The sequence below is a fragment of the Lampetra fluviatilis genome, chromosome 2 (genome assembly GCF_964198595.1).
Source record: "Lampetra fluviatilis chromosome 2, kcLamFluv1.1, whole genome shotgun sequence".
In the NCBI taxonomy this organism is placed as follows: domain Eukaryota; kingdom Metazoa; phylum Chordata; class Hyperoartia; order Petromyzontiformes; family Petromyzontidae; genus Lampetra; species Lampetra fluviatilis.
Genome location: NC_136276.1, coordinates 17,407,666 through 17,426,095, shown reverse-complemented (window position 1 = coordinate 17,426,095; position 18,430 = coordinate 17,407,666). Strand labels below are relative to the sequence as shown.

Sequence of the window (18,430 nt, the reverse complement as noted above, 5' to 3'; positions counted from 1 at the left end):
CTTGGTTCTTTCGGTAAAGTCACGTAGAAGGGAAATAATAAAATAATAAAATAAAACAATACAATTCTCACGACGTTTCGATCGCAACACAAGCAATCATCATCAGGTGTGAAAACCACAGCATGATGATTGCTTGTGTTGCGATCGAAACGTCGTGAGAATTTGATTGTTTTATTTTTTTATTTTATTATTTCCCTTCTACGTGACTTTACCGAAAGAACCAAGAATATGAATCCCTGCAGTCACGACAGAAAGATCGCGTGTGGTTGGGTAAAATGTGGGCACTTCCACCTCTTCCAAGTTGGCTGGCCAGCATGGAGGAGTAAGCCAAATGTTTATGTGTGTGTGCATGTTTGAATTTCTTTTGCACCTTCCATAGCCAACTGTGCTAATTGGAGGTGCGAGAAATATCCCCTCGAGGAGCCCTTAGAATGGAGGCCCTTCCACCAGCAGTGGTGTGAGCAAGTCACTTCAGCGCTGCACCTTCACCTTATAGAACATGGCACGGCAATCTGACTCGGTGTGGACTGTCAGTTTGTTTTGGAATCGAATTGATACCGATCTGAATTGGCTTGGTTAATCAGACAGAGCAAGCGCGGATTGAAATGTTACCTCGGAAAAATAAGGATGCATTCTGGTCAGATAATATATATAATTTTCTTGTGATTTGATTATGCAGAATATATTGCGACAGCAGTATAATCGACAGAGGCTTTAGGAGCAACGTTGCGGTGTGTAAATGCGTTTTCTTTCTGAACCATTGTATAATGTTAGACTTGATAAAGACTGCAACAGTCGTGGTTCAATCCAATGATCGATTCTTTTCTAACTACTGTACTGTGGAGCGACAGTGCACACCTGCAATCCATATCTTGGGAGGCAAATAGTTCAGAGTTCACACGCAGATTTGTGAAACTCCAGGGCTGCGTGCTGGGAAATAGCTCGAAGTATACTGGTGGGTTCGTGAACCCATTATTGTTCAGCGTCTTGAGATGCGGTTTCATTTTGATGGCAATATGAAGCCAAATTGCATTGTTGTTCCATCTTCTAATATCCCTTCATATGGGTGGTGGTTTTTTTTTGTTGGTACTTCAGTTTTCCTCCCACATGCAATACACTATTTGAATTCATGACCCTCCAAATCAGTGAGGCTTTGTTAGATAAAAAAAACCCTATATATTATATAAATAACAACAAAAACGCATGTAATTAACTGTTCTTACATCACGTCTATATATTGCAAAACAAATTATTGCTCAATAATTAAAATCCAATCCCACTGAATTAGTGGAGTCAAACATCCGATTTTTGGATATGACCCTAATCACCTAATTGGGTGCAATTAAACCCACTGCACTCATAAAGTTTCACATAGAAGCTGGAACTATGTTTTTAATGCACAAGTATGTTCATCTACTTTTCCACGTCATCAGTTCATTTGTCTGTGTGTTTGTACATCTATGTATAGGTGCATCCATCACTCCGTCTGTCAGCCTGTCTGTCTGTCTGCCGGTTTGTCTGCCTGCCTATCAGCCTGTCTGCCTGTCTGTCTGCCTGCTTGCTAAGCTGTCTGTTTGAGATAAACGGAGCAGCACCGCACCATGCCAGGTTGCTCCGCTGGGGGTATGTGTCTGTTGTGGTCACGCCCCGAGTGTCAGGCGGGGCACGGCGCAACGCCTGCTCGTACATTCCACGTGGTAAATATAGACCTGGCAACTGGCCACGGTGGCCCCACCTCTCCAAGCCCAACCCCACCTATCCAGCCTCCTGTCCCGTATGCTCTGGTCCATCCATATCTGTAAGTTTCCCATTTTTTGTACCCGTACGTTGTTGTTTCTCTTGGTTGCTCTAAAACGTTCCTCTTTGCTGCCACTCAGTCAGGCTTTTCTTTTCTCTTTCGGAAAGAAGTCAATTGAGCGTACTCTGTGTACCGATGAAGAAAGGGAATAGAGTGTGACAAGGTGTCGCAAGGGGTCACGTTTCGCCTACGGTCCTTCGCTGACCATGCGTGATGAATGAACGGATGTATAAGTAGCAACTTCAAAAGCCACCTGTCGCGTTTATGATCCGGTCGTGTCTGCCGCGATCGTCTTGCGCTCCCCTTTCCCCTGCTGCTCTCCTCAAGTCTCTCACTCTCTGCTACCTGTCTGTTGACTTGCTGTATTACTTCCCCATCGTTTCGCCACGTGTGGGAGTAATATCAATAATCTTCCGGATGCAGCTCCTTGCTTCCTCATTCACACCCCACGTTGCTAAACGACGCAACGAAATCACCTTCCTCTGTGCTGCCCACCTGTCCACAACTCACACATTTCGCATTTATTTCGTAGAGAGAAATACTTGCCTCGACAAGAGAACTGCGGAATGGCTACCAATTGCTCATGGCCACCAATGGATCAGAAACACACACACACACACAAAAGACAAAGATCCCCCATATAGTATTAGCAGACTGTTGGGGCAAGTGCTGTTATCGAGTAGCACCTATGAAGGCCGGCACGGCACACGAGAGGGGGTGTGTGGCCAGCACCACGCCTGGTCGCCTTTGTCTCCCTAGTAGTGATGTTTATACACCGAATCAGGCACTCATTTGAGGCTGAGTCAACCTAGGGGAGGCCGAGGACCGGTTCAGATAATCGTCACTGGTGTTGGTGGCCGTGAGCAGTGAATCGAACTCGGGTCACCGGGTTCACGGTGCAGCTCGCCAACCGCTGCGCCACTGCTCCCCGTGGGCACGTACACACACGCACCACGCCCACCCGAATGTGGGTGGCCAGTACCATGCCCGGCCGCCTTTCTTTCCCCAGTGGCAATGTTTGTACACACACCGCACCAGGTACTCATTATGAGGCTGAGTCCACCACGCACGCACGCACGTGCACGCGCGCGCTCGTTCGAATCTGTGAATACCGATGGCGATCGGGTTCAACAATGGGCCTCGACTTTTTGTGAGCGACTGCCCGAGAACAGGGGGGTGTGGGGGTCAGCAGTGCTGGGCCCCGGCACGAACGTTTTCCACATCAGCGTGCGTGGTCGTCACTGCCCCACAGTTTGCGTCGGGGTGCAGCCGTCCGCACAGCTGCACGCGCTGAGCACACTCGCCGCTGCTCGAAATCCCTGGCGTGGTTTTTTTTTGGATAATTTTTTTTGCCAATTTGAAAATGTCCTTTTGAGCAAGCGCTTTGGAGTGGGGGGGGGGAGACTCCCCGCTGAGCCTGGGCACACGGGGACAAGCATTCGACAGCCGTGAGGGGCTAGCAGCCCTCCCTGCAGAAGCAGGCACTCTACTCCTAAATCCTTGCCCAGGCTCCACCACTGAAGGCATGGGAATGTTATTATAAGTGACTAAAAAAACCGCAGGGTGAAAAAAGACCTCAAAAGAATTGTAACTTAAGTGTTAATGATGTATTGTTAAATATGCTCTGGTTGGTAAATTCCTGCTGCGCATAAATCGTCTCTATTTTCACGTAAACCCTCACAAGTTTTAAACACGCGTTGATGTATTATTATTTTTGTACCTCTATGTTGATGCTTTGTCCATGAATGGGAAAGAAACCCATTTTTGTTTTATTTTTCTCCCTGCAGCAATATTATCTCACCAATTGCATCTTAATTAAATAAACGCTTGTAATGGAAGACATATCGTCAAAAGTTAAGGTATATTGAATACAGGAATGAGCGTTTGTACACGTGCGGAGTCAATGTGTCTCCCTGCTAAAAGAATCATGGGCTAGTGAGGACGGAAAACGCTGAGGCAGCAGTGACGTCGTCAGTCTCCGATAAGAATTCCCACAAAGTAGTAACCATTTTATTGACTCAACATTGATGATGATTGGCTGGGTTTACTGGGATACACTTGCATTCCTTCGATCATGAGTGGGAGTCGCAATCACAGCACCACTTTGTTGCCTGCTGGCCAGTTGAACTATAGAGCTCAGAGGGCTTTACTTGGGAAATAAACTTCTGATTTTGAGATATAAATGAGTCAATACGTGAAATGAGGCATTGGGCTTCATCTTTCACATAGCCTGTTAACAGGAATGGCATGATCACTTGTCTAGTCTTAAAGACTTTCAGTGTATCGCCTTTTTTAAATTTCAAACATCCTATGCCATTGCATACAAACCAATATATCTGCATTCCAAGTTCCTCCGTGGTCTTGGGCAATATTTAGTGGCTTAATTATATAACTTATTGTCACAGAGCAAATACGTCCAGACCGTGATTAAATCACTACGTACGCTTGATTACTGCAATCCCTCATCCAATCTATGGACACTGACCTGGAGTTTAGAAAGATGCTCTGCTGACAAACCAAAACCAGTGGTAACTCATGCTGCCAGAGCAGTCCTAAAGGTTTGCATGACCCATTACGTCCACGGTTTGTTCTCATTGCAACGATCCGGGAATTACAATCAGTTGCAATTTCCACAGTACAGTAAAACCTTGGATTGCGAGCATAATTCGTTCCGGAAACGTGTTTGTAATCCAAAGCACTCGTATATCAAAGCACTTGTATATCTGTTGTCATCACGTGACGCTCGGCAGACAAAGCGTATACGTAATACTCGTATAGCAAAACCTCGCTCGTTTATCAAATTAATATTTATTTAAAAAAATTGCTCGTCTTGCAAAACACTCGCAGACCAAGTTACTCGCAATCCAAGGTGTTACTGTACTTTTAAAAGCATGCTTAATTTTTTCTCTAACTCCGTCATTTGCAATTTGTAGCTGACATTTTTCGTTCTGAATAAGGGGTCGCTGCCCAAAGTGTTACCCTCCTGTTATTATGTGGTAGTATTTGTCATGAAGTTATTAGCACAAACAGTAAGCCTCTTAGAGTGTCTGTGCTGATAATTAATACCTGTACACATTGCTTCACTCTTGAATTCAACGTAAATAGGATTACTCTTGCGTCATTGTTCACAGTGTGATGTGTTTATAAGAGTGGGCATGGCTTTTACGACCAAGTTTTACCACCTTTACCTTGGCTAACCAGGCTGGGGAAAAAGAAACGGCTGATTTTGTTTCTGACGTGAAATTATAATGCACGCTTTAAGAAATAAACACAACAATGTACACGTACACACGCACATGCGCGTACATATGATAAACACACCAACCAGCATACACATTTCGTGAATCCTTCATTACTAGAAACCCAACAGCGGGTTCCAATGTACCAGCTCTTTTCAACTTTCACGTTTCTTTATTTGTAGTGAGAGGCGGTAGTTACGTAAATACATTGCAATATATGAGAATAGGTTTTCCCCTTTTTTCTGGCAACAAAACAGGTATTAAGATGTTTAAACACCAAACTGAAACCTTTTACAAGGAATCATGTCTGCATTAACCACAATACTTGTGGTCAGAATGTAAACAAAAACACACTGATAATATATGCATTATGGGAACCTCATTTGCCAGTAAAAATATGATAATTGGTTCTTTACCCTTCTATCTGGCAACAAAACTGACACCTTTTTACAAGGAGTCATGTTTGCATAGACCGCAATACCTGCAGTCATAATACAAACAAAAGAACATAACTCTGATAATGTGCACTGTCCTTAAAGTTGATTGATCCACACCAGAGAGAGCTTTCTCTTGAGCCTCGTCTCAAAACGGTGTTAGACCAGGCGATGCCAAAAGGTGTACTACATTGCAATATAATTTTTATTTACACCGCACCTACGTCTTTGTGATCATATCTCAAGATGCCCTTGCCCGCCTTCATCTGCAATGCGAATGTTGCTGAGTCGAAGTGACGGAGGTGGAGACTTTTGAGAAGTGGCGACTCCCCACATCTCGGAGCCTCGGCGAGAGAGGAGTCCCATGCAAGCGCCGAGGCTTCCGTGCCACTCAGTGTTGCCCCACAATGCCAGTTCTGTCGCTGCGTTTCCACCACCGCTGGGGAGTTCACCGGCTTGCCTTACTAATCACGCACACCGACTCGGCCTGCCATTCCCACGGCAGCATTGCTGAGTCGACCTGTCACCAACTGGGTTTTGGGAAGTAACATCATCCCTGTTTTTGTACTTGTAAAGCAGTAGACAGTACTGCACAGTAATAATAACTTCATTCCAGATAACAGGTTGACTCAAGCTCAATGATAGCGGCACTTTGCTACAATCGTGGGCTTTTGTAGTGTCATATGTGAGGATCGGCTGCTGCTTTCATTACATTAAGCCACGTTGCTGACTTGACCGTTTCACTTGTGCAGTTGTGAAATCACTTCGAAAACTTGTAATTAAAGTAATCATTAAAGGAATGCGCTAGCCAATGCTCAGCATACTTAATCCGGTTACATACTGAAAATAGTCAAGGAATCATTTAGGATTACACAAGACTGGCTTTAGTAATCTAAATACAGTAATGCTTGTAACATGTTATTCCCAGACTCTCCCATATGCACATTTACTTTTTATAGTTAGGCAGTTAATGTGGGGTGCCACAGTGGCCAGATTTTAACTCCCTCGCCTGGTACGCAGGAGCTTGTGAGTTCGATCCTGACCCTAACGCCCGTGAATTTGGAGTTTGCGTGTTCTCCCCGTGGTCGCGCGGACTTTTCTCTGGGTCCTCCGGTTTCCCCTCCACATTTAGAATAAACATGCCTTTAGAGTATTTGGCTGGTATAAATGTCCACGTGATAAGCCACTTTGTTAAAGTATTAATTTGTGGCCAGGTCACTTCTGAAAAAGAGCAATATAGGCCAGTTGGCCTTATCTAGTCAAATGAAAATAGTTTATAGTTGAAATGTTGATATTGAATCCATATTTGAAGATACAAGCAGTGGCGAATGGACAGATTGAGCAGAGGGCTGGGTGTATGTGACCGCACCTCTGATTAGCATCGTTGGCTACGTACGGTGCGAAAGAAGTTCAACATACATACAGCAAGGAGGAGAAGACAGTCATAGTGTCGTGTGAACAGCAAAGAAGACGTTAGATCGGGGAGACATCAGTCATCAGTGCAGGAGAAGGGGACGAAATGTGAAGTCAACAGTGCAGGTCACTGGAAGTAGGGAATTCCAAACGGCCGGGAGCACACAGGAGATGATCCTCTGGTCCAATGAGCAACGCTGAACGATCGCAAAATATCCAGCTGGTAGAAAACTTCCACACTCGCTCAGTAAGCGTTATATCGCTGCAGGTAAGTCCTGTGAAAGATTGCATTAGATGATGTGGGGACATGCTGATGGGCTGCTGGGATGGTGAATGCCAGTTATTCACGCCAGTCAGTTTTTAGGGCTGCCTGAGTTTGAACTCTGTCATCATTGAGTTACATTTCAGGCTGTTGTTACCAGAGCATGCTTTGTCTGCTGTGAAGTTAACATGGACAGACCCTGGGACTGCTTTTATCAACACTGCAAATTATCCACACTGACATATTTTGGGAATAAAAGCTGACAGCTGAACATCCTTGTAAGCTTTAAGCATGAGAGAGTTTATTTTCTTAAGACTTTCGTTGTCTATGGATTCGACACACCAACACGAATTCTCCACGAAGGCTATTTGTAATGTTTCTTCGTTTACATTTTACTCATTGATGAGCAGCTGTTCGTTCAACTAATCAACCATATTCTTTGGCTACATTTTCGCGAAAAATAACAGCGTTGTATCATCATCACCACCAACATTCTTCACCAGGCAAGAACCCACCGAGGGCCATGAAGTCTCTTTCACAAGCGGAGCTCTGCATCGGATAAGTGAAGCCAGTCCAGGCCTAGCGAACAGAACTAAAACAGGTCTCGCATTTAAATACTAACAGAGGGAAATTGCAATTGCACGGCGGTAAAACCTTTCAAGGCATGCACAATATTTAGCATATCAAAGAAGGTACAATACTCACGGATTCGAGATCTAATACGACATTATTTGTCAAGATATGAGTGTATTATTTCTCTCGTATTATTTCCCTTTTTAAACTTTTTAACCTCATGTCAGGAACTCAATACCTTCTTATGCTCCGGGGGTAACTCTTTAATTTTGAATGATCAAGTTATATAAACTGACCTCAGTTTGTCTCTTGACATGGACATGAAACCTTTGTTCTTCGTCGTCGAATATGTATTTGTTAAAGCAAGGACGTGCTCGACTGGTTCAAATCTTTTGAATTCCATCAGCAGAGTCCGGCTTGCTAAATACTCCCTGTTCAACATAACAATAAAAAAAAATTGTGTTGTTAAAACATAACCATAATGTGCCGTTGTGGAGCATTCTGGGTAGTTAATATGCTCACCCTCCATCATTTGAGAAGGCCGACATTTGCATCATCTCAGTGAGCACATTTATCTTGAATACTAAAGGAAAAAACAACCATGACTTAAAGCTTTCGTGACTGCAGGAATTAATATTATTTGCGTCCTTCGGTAAAGTCACGTAGATAGGTTCAAACTAAATTAGAAAAATATCCAAAAACTACGACGTTTTGATCGCAACGCAAGTGGTCGTCATCAGGAGGAAAAAAGAAAACGTATTTCTTTTTGTATTTTTTTGTTCTTTTTGTTCTTTTTTTTTAACCTATCTACGTGACTTTACCGAAAGACCCAAATAATAAAAAAAAAACTACCAACATATCTTCTGTTGATTTGAACCCCCAATCACCACTCAGGTAAAAAAAAACAAATTACCTACAGCACAAACTTATCCACACTTCCTTTTTTGACGTTATTGGTGATGTCGCACCAATTCGCCACCTTTTTCGCTTCGTTAGACATTGCCTCAAGTGCCTGGGCATCATTGCACAATGGCCTCTAGATGCACTGTGCCTTGGCATTGCAGAAGTATCGTGTCAGAGACGGCGCAGCACACGGCTGCAGAGCGAGCAGCGTGGGGTGGCTGGTTCATCACCACGCCAAGGAAGGAAACTGTGGGAGAGGAGATAGAATGGGGCTTGACTTCTCAAGCACCAGGGGCAGCACAAGATAACAACAAGAACCCCCTTACTGTCAGCTTTTTTGTTGTTTATTTTTTTTGTCAGCAAGCGTATATATATCGTTCACAAATGTTCACTGTTTTCTGGGGAAAACCCATTCGTTTTGCAGGAAGCGCTGTGCTGCGGACTAATTACGTTTGAAGATAGCCGCGTGGGCGGTGATGACTACTCGAGTGCTCGTATGATGAGGGCTGTGTGGAACGTCTGTGACGGCATTGCGGCTACTCTCCAGAGTGAAAGATTGACCCGGGTGAAAAGAAATCCTCAGAAGCCCCCCACGTACCTGACTGATCAGTGCAAATTAGTGGCTGCGTTCTGATCGCTATTAACCATCCAAGTGTGTCCTTTGTGGCTCGGTGCTCCACCTCGCAAATTGGGAAATGTTGAATAGTTCAAAACCCTAGTCAGAGGGTCAATGGGACATCAACACAATGATTCAAAAGCGATTGCAGTTTTATAGACGGTCAACAGGAGGTGTCTCATTAATTAATTCTTTCAAGCAAAAAGTACGAATCACGTAACATGGTTTTGCTATGGAGACCGTCTCTCACCATTACATTGATCATTTGAACTCCTTGCTTCATTCATTTCTGTCAATCCGGAAAAAAGCACCGCGCCTTTGCTGAATTAAGCAGGGAGACACTTTAACAATAATATTGCTTAATTTTCAATGACATAAAAATGGGAACTGCTCTGTTGCTCACAAACTTCAAGGTACTGTGTGCTTGGCTATCCTTACATGGCTATTTCGGCAGTTTGTTTCGAGAATTTTTGAAGGGATAACAGCGGTTCTTTGGTAAAGGTTGGTGCATTGGCGATTGGCGGCCCACCATCAGCAACGTCATCATCATTGCAAGATAACCACTGTCATCTGTGTCACTGTCATCCAACATCATTATCCTCATCATCATCATCATGTTTATTGCTGTCATCATCTTGAACATCGTATTCATGACCATCATCGTTGTTGTCACATAGGCCTAAACCATATTTGGATGTGTACTATAATTCTCAGTGGATGGCGGAATGGCGGAGCAGCTCTCATGCTCGCTGGCATCTGTGTGTGTGAGAGAGACGGACGGAGCCTGATTGTTCTGTTCAGTGCATCGGAAGGACGAACATTCTGACGTCAACACACGTGGCCCCGACTCACCCCCCCTCCCACACACTCTCCCCCCCAGAAAATAATTAAATAATTGGCTGAGGTTTCGTCGCAGAATGAGAGAATGAGACCTTCCATGAGGTTAATCTCCCCCAAAACTTGTAAATTAAAGTGATCGATTCACCTTCGCAGGATTACTACCTTTTGTCGGAATTGGGAAAAAGCGTGAAACTTAATGTTACTTTAATCTGGACCCGTGATTTTTTTTGGTTACAATTCTTCTTGGCAAGGACAGACTTCAAATGTCATATGTTCACAAACAGTTTGTGATGATTTGATCTATTTTTATATGGAGACGGTTGTGAAAGTTCCATAATCATATGCCAAGAACCAGTCTCATGAGGGTGTCACTGCTGATTTCTCACCAATGTGTGCACCCAGGTGGTGGTGATTTAACTGACCCTTGGGAGATGATGGGCTGAGTTGGCCTTGTTATGGGTACGATGAGAGTCAACAGCTGTACCAACTCAGCTTGCTCAGCTGTACGTGTTCTGTATATATGAACTGTGAAATCATTTATGGACATTTGGTAGTTACGGGCCTTATCCATTTCTCCAAATGACACAAAAAGCTGATCATCAGATGGAAAAATCTATAGATACAATAAGTGATTTTCAGATGAATGTATACAGTGTTTTGTTGCACCATTTTCACACCCACGGAGAAGTGCGACTTTAATTAGGGAAGTTGGCTCTTCCGCAGATTTCTAACGGCCGTGAAATTGCGGTTCCTGTTCATGCAGTAAATGTGAACGTGTACGCTTTGCAGGTTTTCAGAGAGCCCCCCGTTGACTCTCTCCAACGCACTTCCTGTGACTTACATGGAAAACAACCATTCATTCAATTAGCACGTTCCTAATCAATGTGAACACCATGGGAAACGTACGCTGGCACACTGACCGAACCTGAGTGGATTTCGAGCTATGTATTGCAATGCTTCCGATGATGAGATCTCTCCCCCTGCACCTCTTGACATCTTTCCCTTCAACCCTTTTAGAAGTGGGGATCGTTATCAGCCATGATCTATCCACAGCCAGATGAAGGCCTCCCGAATTAATTGCCATCTCTCAAGCACGTGACATAATACTCATCTCCCCCCGCCGTCCCACCCCCCCCCGAGCTTATCTCATTACTTCGTCTCCTCCGTGGACACCTCTTGGGTTTGTTTATTGTTTTGGATGCAACTATGTCGTTAGTCTCGACCACTGGCCATCATCCCTTCGAGTGAGGTGCAGCCTTGTGCAAGCCGACTTACTTTCATGAACATTCAACATGATGCCTCTAACTTGTACTCCTCTGATATCTGTGACATCCGTGCTTCTGTCTCAAGCTCTTTGCTAAATATGGAGCGTTCAAAATCTTGGATTTATTGATGAGTTCTGTCTTTTAGTGCAATTCCCAGCATGCACCTGCTATGACATATGGATCAGAAACATGGGCGATGGCATAGAAAATGGGACAAAAAATTTAACGTTTGCCAAAAAGTGAAGAGGATATCATGCTTGCAATGTGGGAGTTTCAAGGGGTTTTTTTTGATCCAAGAAAAGACGCACCGAGTCTCGGATCACATTCCAAACACTCACAAATGGTATTGGCCAAATATCCAAATGCAGTACCCTCCTGCAAACGTATTAAGGCTTAGTTAATTGTAAACGTTATGGATTTGCTCTCCAACACACAGGTGTGCTGTGCTAGTAACGAATCGGCATGTTCTGCTTACGTGACAAACCTTACTAATTGGCTGTGTCGGGTGGTGACGGGTTTTAACGACGCATTTATATTTACGCGATCTAACCCAAAACACCTGTATTATGGATGATATTGGTCGCGAAAGCCTACGTGTTAAACTGGCCCAGTTAGTCTTACGTGGGTAAATAACTGGTGACATTATAAACGGAGACAGTCGTGGATTAAGCGGCCGCTGTACCTTTTTGCTCAGCCCCATGGTACGGCGAGCAGGTGCTTGAGAACTTGACGGGCGCTTTGTGGAAGGGACGTCACATAAAATCAGAAGCATCTACACAACTGCGCTGCCCGCAGGGAATTGCATGCACTCGCGACGCACGCGCAACGTGAAACACGGCCCGTAACCCCACGGGTCTGTCTCATGCCAGGGATTAATTATTTTGAGGATTCCTCATCGTTCTCAAAATGCCCCTTTTGTTCTGCAGTGGTCGTTGGGTGAATTAGTCTTCCTATCACATGGAGGGGCTAGGAGACTAGTAACAGAATTCAAATAAGCCTTTTTAGTGGCTCATACCTGACTTATACCATGGGCTGCCTCCTAATTATACAATCCAGCTGAGTGGCACTGTGGTGAGAATGCTCATCTCACAATCAAGGTTGTGAGTTCAAATCATAGTTGGAGTTTGCTCAGCCTATCCTCCCTCTGGGCTAGATAAAATAACTTCTGTACTGCTTTGGGGGAATGCAATATCGTTTGTTTCTTTGGAAAGAATGGTACCATCCATAGAAATGTGGAATGTTCTCCACTGTCTTAAGACGTCTGACAGAAATGAGCACTGCTCTCATGCAGTTTTGAACAGGGGACACTTTGACTGTATGCAATGATAAAGCTACATTCTTGGTGTAGTAATGTGGATGATATCAGCCAGATCACCATCAGCAGCCTTGTTTTAGCAACTGCTGGATGAAGGCCTCCCCATGTCATTGACTCTTGCTATGGTCCAGCGATGCCTCAATCCATATAGTTCCCACACATGAATGAATCTGATAAAAAAAAAACACATGTACAAGCATATTTTACCACAATCGTGTGTGGTTAATGCAGACTTGTTGCCTTGTGATAGGTGTCTATTTGGCGTTTGAACATCTTAGCACCTACTGGAAAGGCTATAGCCTATTTATTTTTATCATCATCATCTTGATACTGACAAAGAGGGTCCCCCATAGATACGAACTAATCTTATCGCTCTATCCCCAAGGTGCTCATCGTCTGCAGAATGATCACTCCCCTGACTGCCGTTCTGCCACCAGTCTCATCCATCAACCTTTAAAAACCTTCCCGTGATGTGTGCTGTCTTTCCAGTCACTGTGATGTCTCTGTTGTTTGCGTTTGTTCTCCGATTCATATGTTCCCCTGTCTGTCTCTCAACGATCTTCCCAAAATGCATCTGACCATACTCATCATCTTTTGTTACTTTTACTTGTAATTGTCTCATATCTTCCATCCACACGTCAATGGACGATAACATGCCCTGATTGGTAACATTCCATTAGTACGTTATCACTATGCTGATTTTATTGTTAAATCTCCAAATAATAGACAAATCTACTGTTGCTTATTTCTTTATTTGTATTATTTTGATCCCAGTCCACTTTCAATAATTTCCATATATACAGACAGCACTGTTGTAATTCCCTGTTGTGTTCCTCCGACAATTATTGTCTTTTGTTCAGAGAAAAAAAACCGTGTACGCGACTTTCATTCAGGTCATTAACAATTATGGCAACAACCAACACGGACTTTTCTTTTTTGCAGCTTATCATCGATTTTGTTCAAAGGATTTCAATTATAAGCGTACAAGTCTATCTATCTGGCCACTCCTTGTTATGCGTGCAAGCTCGCCTGTGGTGCAGCAGGAACGATGTCACTCCTTCTGGCTGCATTTGCACAAGTTTTCAGGCTGGTGCTCTGTGGCCTTGAGGGCGCTCCTCGACATGCATGTATGTCGAACTACGTGGCCAAACCTTGCTAATCGGAGGTGCGGGACTGCACGTGCGTGGGACTCGGAGGTTCTTATCACTGGCCACGAGGCCACGCGTCAACCTCTGGCCTCTACTGTAGCCACGATTGTGCAATGCTTCTGCACAACGAACGTTTCCAATGCCCCCGGGAAGGATGCTTGAAAGTGCAGATGGGCCAGAACCTTAGAACTTCACCCCAGTGTTCTCGTAAGCGTGTGTGAATGAGGACACACAGCGAACGCTACGTTTTTCGAGCACTGTGGGGTTTTTTTTTTGTCCTCTCATCTTCCTGAGGAGAATTGTAACTGTTGTCGTTGAGTGGCACAAAATATATTTGGAAAACCGTATGTGGATTTTCAATTACAATGCAAGGCTTGGCTCCAAGTGGCACACATGAGCGCACACGACAAAACAAGTATTTGTTAATCACATTTGTGTCTAATCAAAACCGTCTTGGTTGGAGATCATCGAGAATTCTAATTGCTCTCAAACACTGATTTTGTGCCCGCTGTGATAATAACGCAAGTGGGAGAGCTAGAGAAGTAGCGTGTTTATAAATATGTATCTGACCGTTGTCTCTGCAGACTCAATTGGAGAAGTTAACTGGCTTTTATAAAACCGTCAGCAAAATCAACTTTGGGCCTGGCAAATATAGGAGGCATCTTGGTTCGCTTTTATGTATCTTGATCTTCAGAAACTTATGGAAGTTTCTGAAGATCGAGTTGAGTTGGGTTAGAGTTAGCCACACTTACATGATGATTGAAAGGTTTATTGTATCATCACAAGAAACATTGATTGAATGCTGTTGTGCTATCCATGACAACAGTTTTACAAGCTGTGTGCAGTTGTGTGCAGGGCAGATAGACACTAAACACATCCTCTGTTAAGAGCGTCAATAAAAAATGCTCAAAGCAAAGCCCATCACCCGACGATCACTCGTCCCAGTGTTCAGGCCACCAGATTTGGTGACGCACACTTGTAATCCAGAATTATGAAGGTTGGTTTGGTGGACTGTGTAGAGACTTCATTGTGTGAGCCACCAGCAGGGATACAATGTGGTCAGATGTGGCAGTACAGCAATTAGGGTGTGACCTGTTCATTTTTTGTTGGTGGTATCACTTTTATGAGTCGGTGTATGATGGACACACCGGTTTACTCTCACATGCAAAACACCCATTGATGAATTGGTCAAACACATAAAGCAGGTCATTCTTGAAAATGAGATGGACTATCTTGGTCTCTTGAAATATGACCTGGTTAAATAAAACCTAAACACTCAAAAGTGGGACACTTCTGAAAATGAGTCTTGGGACTCAGTGAAACTCTTTCTTGTTATGTGAAGGTTAACGGTATTACCATTATCACAACTATCATATTGTTTCTATATATAGTTAGGGGAGCATTAGAAACTCTTTTAAACCACTTCCAAAGCCACAAGTGTAATTGTGTGATAATTAAACCCTTTCAATAACACACTTCCCTATAACCTATTTAACCATACCAGCTTTCTCTGAACCAGGAGCCTTGCATTGGCCTCGCTCCCAACACCTACTCATAAAGCGACACACTCAAAAGTCACAGAGCAAATGATAGAGGAACGAGTAACCCTGAGTGTACTCACACTTACCACAGGAAAAATAGGTGGGTTCCACACATGGCAGATGCATTCAATACCATGGTAAATCATATTACTAATTTACAGCTATTTTGTCAATCTACTGCTGGATGAAAGTTTCCCCACACCAAGTCTGTAATGGGAAGGTTTTTTTTTTATAAATAGTGTCTGTTGTCGAACTGAGAGGCCTAGGACTGGTTTGGATGTCACTTGTCACTCATGTTTGCCATAACCAGGAATTTAGCTCAGCGTGCCTGGTTCAGTGTAGTGAACTAACCCCTTTCACCAATGTCAAGATGTTTCCATGCAAATCCACTTTCCTTGAGCGTTGGCAAATGACACACGAGCAGATGTGTATATGCAATTAATGCCAATGTTTACTTTTAGGTGGCAAGAAAACGAACACATACACTTTAACTTCGTTTTGTAAAAGCTATCAAAAATGATTGTTTTTCGCCTCATACTTTTTTTTTAACAACTAATGTGTATGTCTGTGTGTTTGTGTGTTTGTGTGCTTGCAGATGGCTTGAGAGAGGAGAGAGTCACCATGGGGCCTGAAGCCATACTTAAGCTCAATAGAGAACTCACTAATAGTAAGTCCTTCGAAGTGGTTCTTTGGTCTTCTCCAAACATGAACATGTAGCATCCTCTTTCATTCTGATTTTAAGCTGGGAAAAAAAGTTTCTGTTTTACTCTGGAAAGCCCAGATTGCACATGATGTAAATATTGCATAGTTGCCAACACTTTGGGCTTTTTTTTTCACGTTGATTTAAAAACTAATTATTTACTTCACTGGCAAGTATCCGTATGAATCATAGCAAACACTTAAAAGTTATTATCGTCAAAGTCATGGCATCTCCCTCAATTAAACAAGTTTCGGGGTGGCTTGTAACCAGGGGTGGAAATTCCACATTACCGAGGCAGGGACATGCTCCTTCTTAGGACCACCATGATTGACTTCCCACAAAAGTGGTACTCACTTGATGAACCAAGTTTGACCTCCTGCTGGGATGTGAACTCACGATGTTGCGAATGTTTGTGGCCGTGAGAGGGCACGCTTTGCCGACAGCCCCACCCAGCGAGATACCACTTACTTAGTTTGCAAAATGTAACGGGCGGGTTACCGTACTCTGAAGGCGGTCGTCACTCGAGTTATAGTGCACGCTGCCCTACGATTTAAACGGGCAGGCGCAGCTCCGTTTGGGTGGGGGAAGCGCCGAACGTTGCGCGTCGCAATCGTGTAACGAGCACGCGGTAAAAATAACCCCGCCCCAGAGCACACGTGCGCGCGTAGCCGTGAGGGTCCTCTCTTGCGGCAGAGCACCTGCTATCGGAGCGACCGAGCAGAGTTCCTTCCAGAAAATGTGTCTATTAAAAGCCACTGCGAAGCTGCGTTACAACGCCCGTGGCGCCCCAAAGGGGCCGAGGCCAGGTGGTTGAATTTAGCGTTGGAAGGACACGTGGCAGGCAGGGTAGGGTTGAGGTTTCAGTCGCCGATCCCTTTTTACTCCCCTCCCCTTAAGAAAAAGAAACAGGTGCTAGGCTTTGAGCCTTCATGATGTTGATTGTCTGTGGCGCGGCCGCGTATCGGTGGCTGCCGTTGCTGCTGCTGTGAAGAAAAAAATAATAATGCCCCACAGACCGAGCCAGGCGCTAAATTCAACACGGCCCGAACCAAAGGCACACCGAGGTCTGTTGACATGTTGGTATCAAGAGTGAGAAGGGCTATGCAAAAATGAAGTCTTTATTACTTAATAAGGATACATCACTTGAGAGGGTTACGTCTCGCGATGCTTCGTGCTGATCTCACATTGTTTGCATGCTATGGCGAGCCGTGATAGCAACGCATGTCGACCGACAGTTTAAGTTTTTTCAGTTTTCGATTCAGTTTCATTTATTTGGTATAGCCCTATGAGCACCGTAAACCAACGCTGTGTGCAAAAATCCCAGTGGGATGCAAGTCAAACAACAACAACAACCACAAGACAACTTAGGCTAGGCAGCGCAACCTCACAAAACCACGGGCGCGTCCGTCCATCTCACGCCCGCTGTTTGCTTGTCACAGTCACAAGCGTCAACCATCCGTCGGAATTCGACAACTACTTTGCGAGGCAGAAGAAGTGCGCGGAGGGAGACGGGCAGGCGAGCAGCATCGCCGAGTTCCTGCGCCGCAGCGACACGGCCGTGATTTACCCGGAGGCTCCGGAGGACCCTGCGCTGCACCAAGGCACACCCGAGCACGAAGGACCGGCAGAAAACGGTACCCAGAGAGCCAGAGCACGCGCGCGCACGCGCGCTCTCCACCAGCAACCACAGTGGCAGTAGCCAATACGGCCACGTGTTGGGTAGACTCAACGCGGCCCGTTCAGTGGCTCCAGAAGGAAGTGAGCGACATTGAGCGCTGTGCAGGTCGTAAGAGTCGCTGTCCCAGCAACTGTTGCCACCTACAGCATGGTGGGAGGTTGCCTTCGCGGTGGTGTGAGGTCGACGGTTAGCTATGCAGAGGGGGGTGGCATGCAGACCACATGACTCCTTAATCTGTCTGCAGGCTGTGGCCATTCGACTGTGTAAATACATTCTTAATTTTAGAACTTTCGTGACTGCAGGAATTATTATTTGGTTCTTTCGGTTAAGTCACGTCTAAAGATAAAATAATAAATTAAATTAAATAATAGAATACGACGTTTCGATTGCAACACAATCAATCATCATCAGGTATAATGAAATAGCGACATAAAATCTAACCAGAAAACTATAGACAGACATATTAGCAGACAGATATCACCAAGATACATAGAGAGAGCAACACAGGTAACAGAGAGAGGTGGTCGTCTCTGTGGGGTGGCCTTAAATAGACAGAGGAGGGCGGATGCAGAGAGAGGGAGGGGGGTTAGAGAAAAAATTAGCATATCAATGAGTGGACAACAAACAAAACGTGGTGCTGCAAGTGCTGCATCCGCCCTCCTCTGTCTATTTAAGGCCACCCCACAGAGACGACCACCTCTCTCT

The 18,430-nt window shown here is 44.6% G+C and overlaps 1 protein-coding gene across 1 annotated transcript in view; it reads left to right on the top strand.

Annotated features, from left to right (window-relative positions):
* Positions 1-18,430, top strand: part of LOC144943696 (zinc finger E-box-binding homeobox 2-like) — a 117,627-nt gene that overhangs the window by 78,348 nt on the left and 20,849 nt on the right. The window contains exons 3-4 of the mRNA XM_078871443.1: positions 15,943-16,014; positions 17,487-17,681. Coding sequence (XP_078727569.1) covers positions 15,943-16,014; positions 17,487-17,681 — 267 coding nt within the window. The remainder of the gene's footprint in view (positions 1-15,942; positions 16,015-17,486; positions 17,682-18,430) is intronic.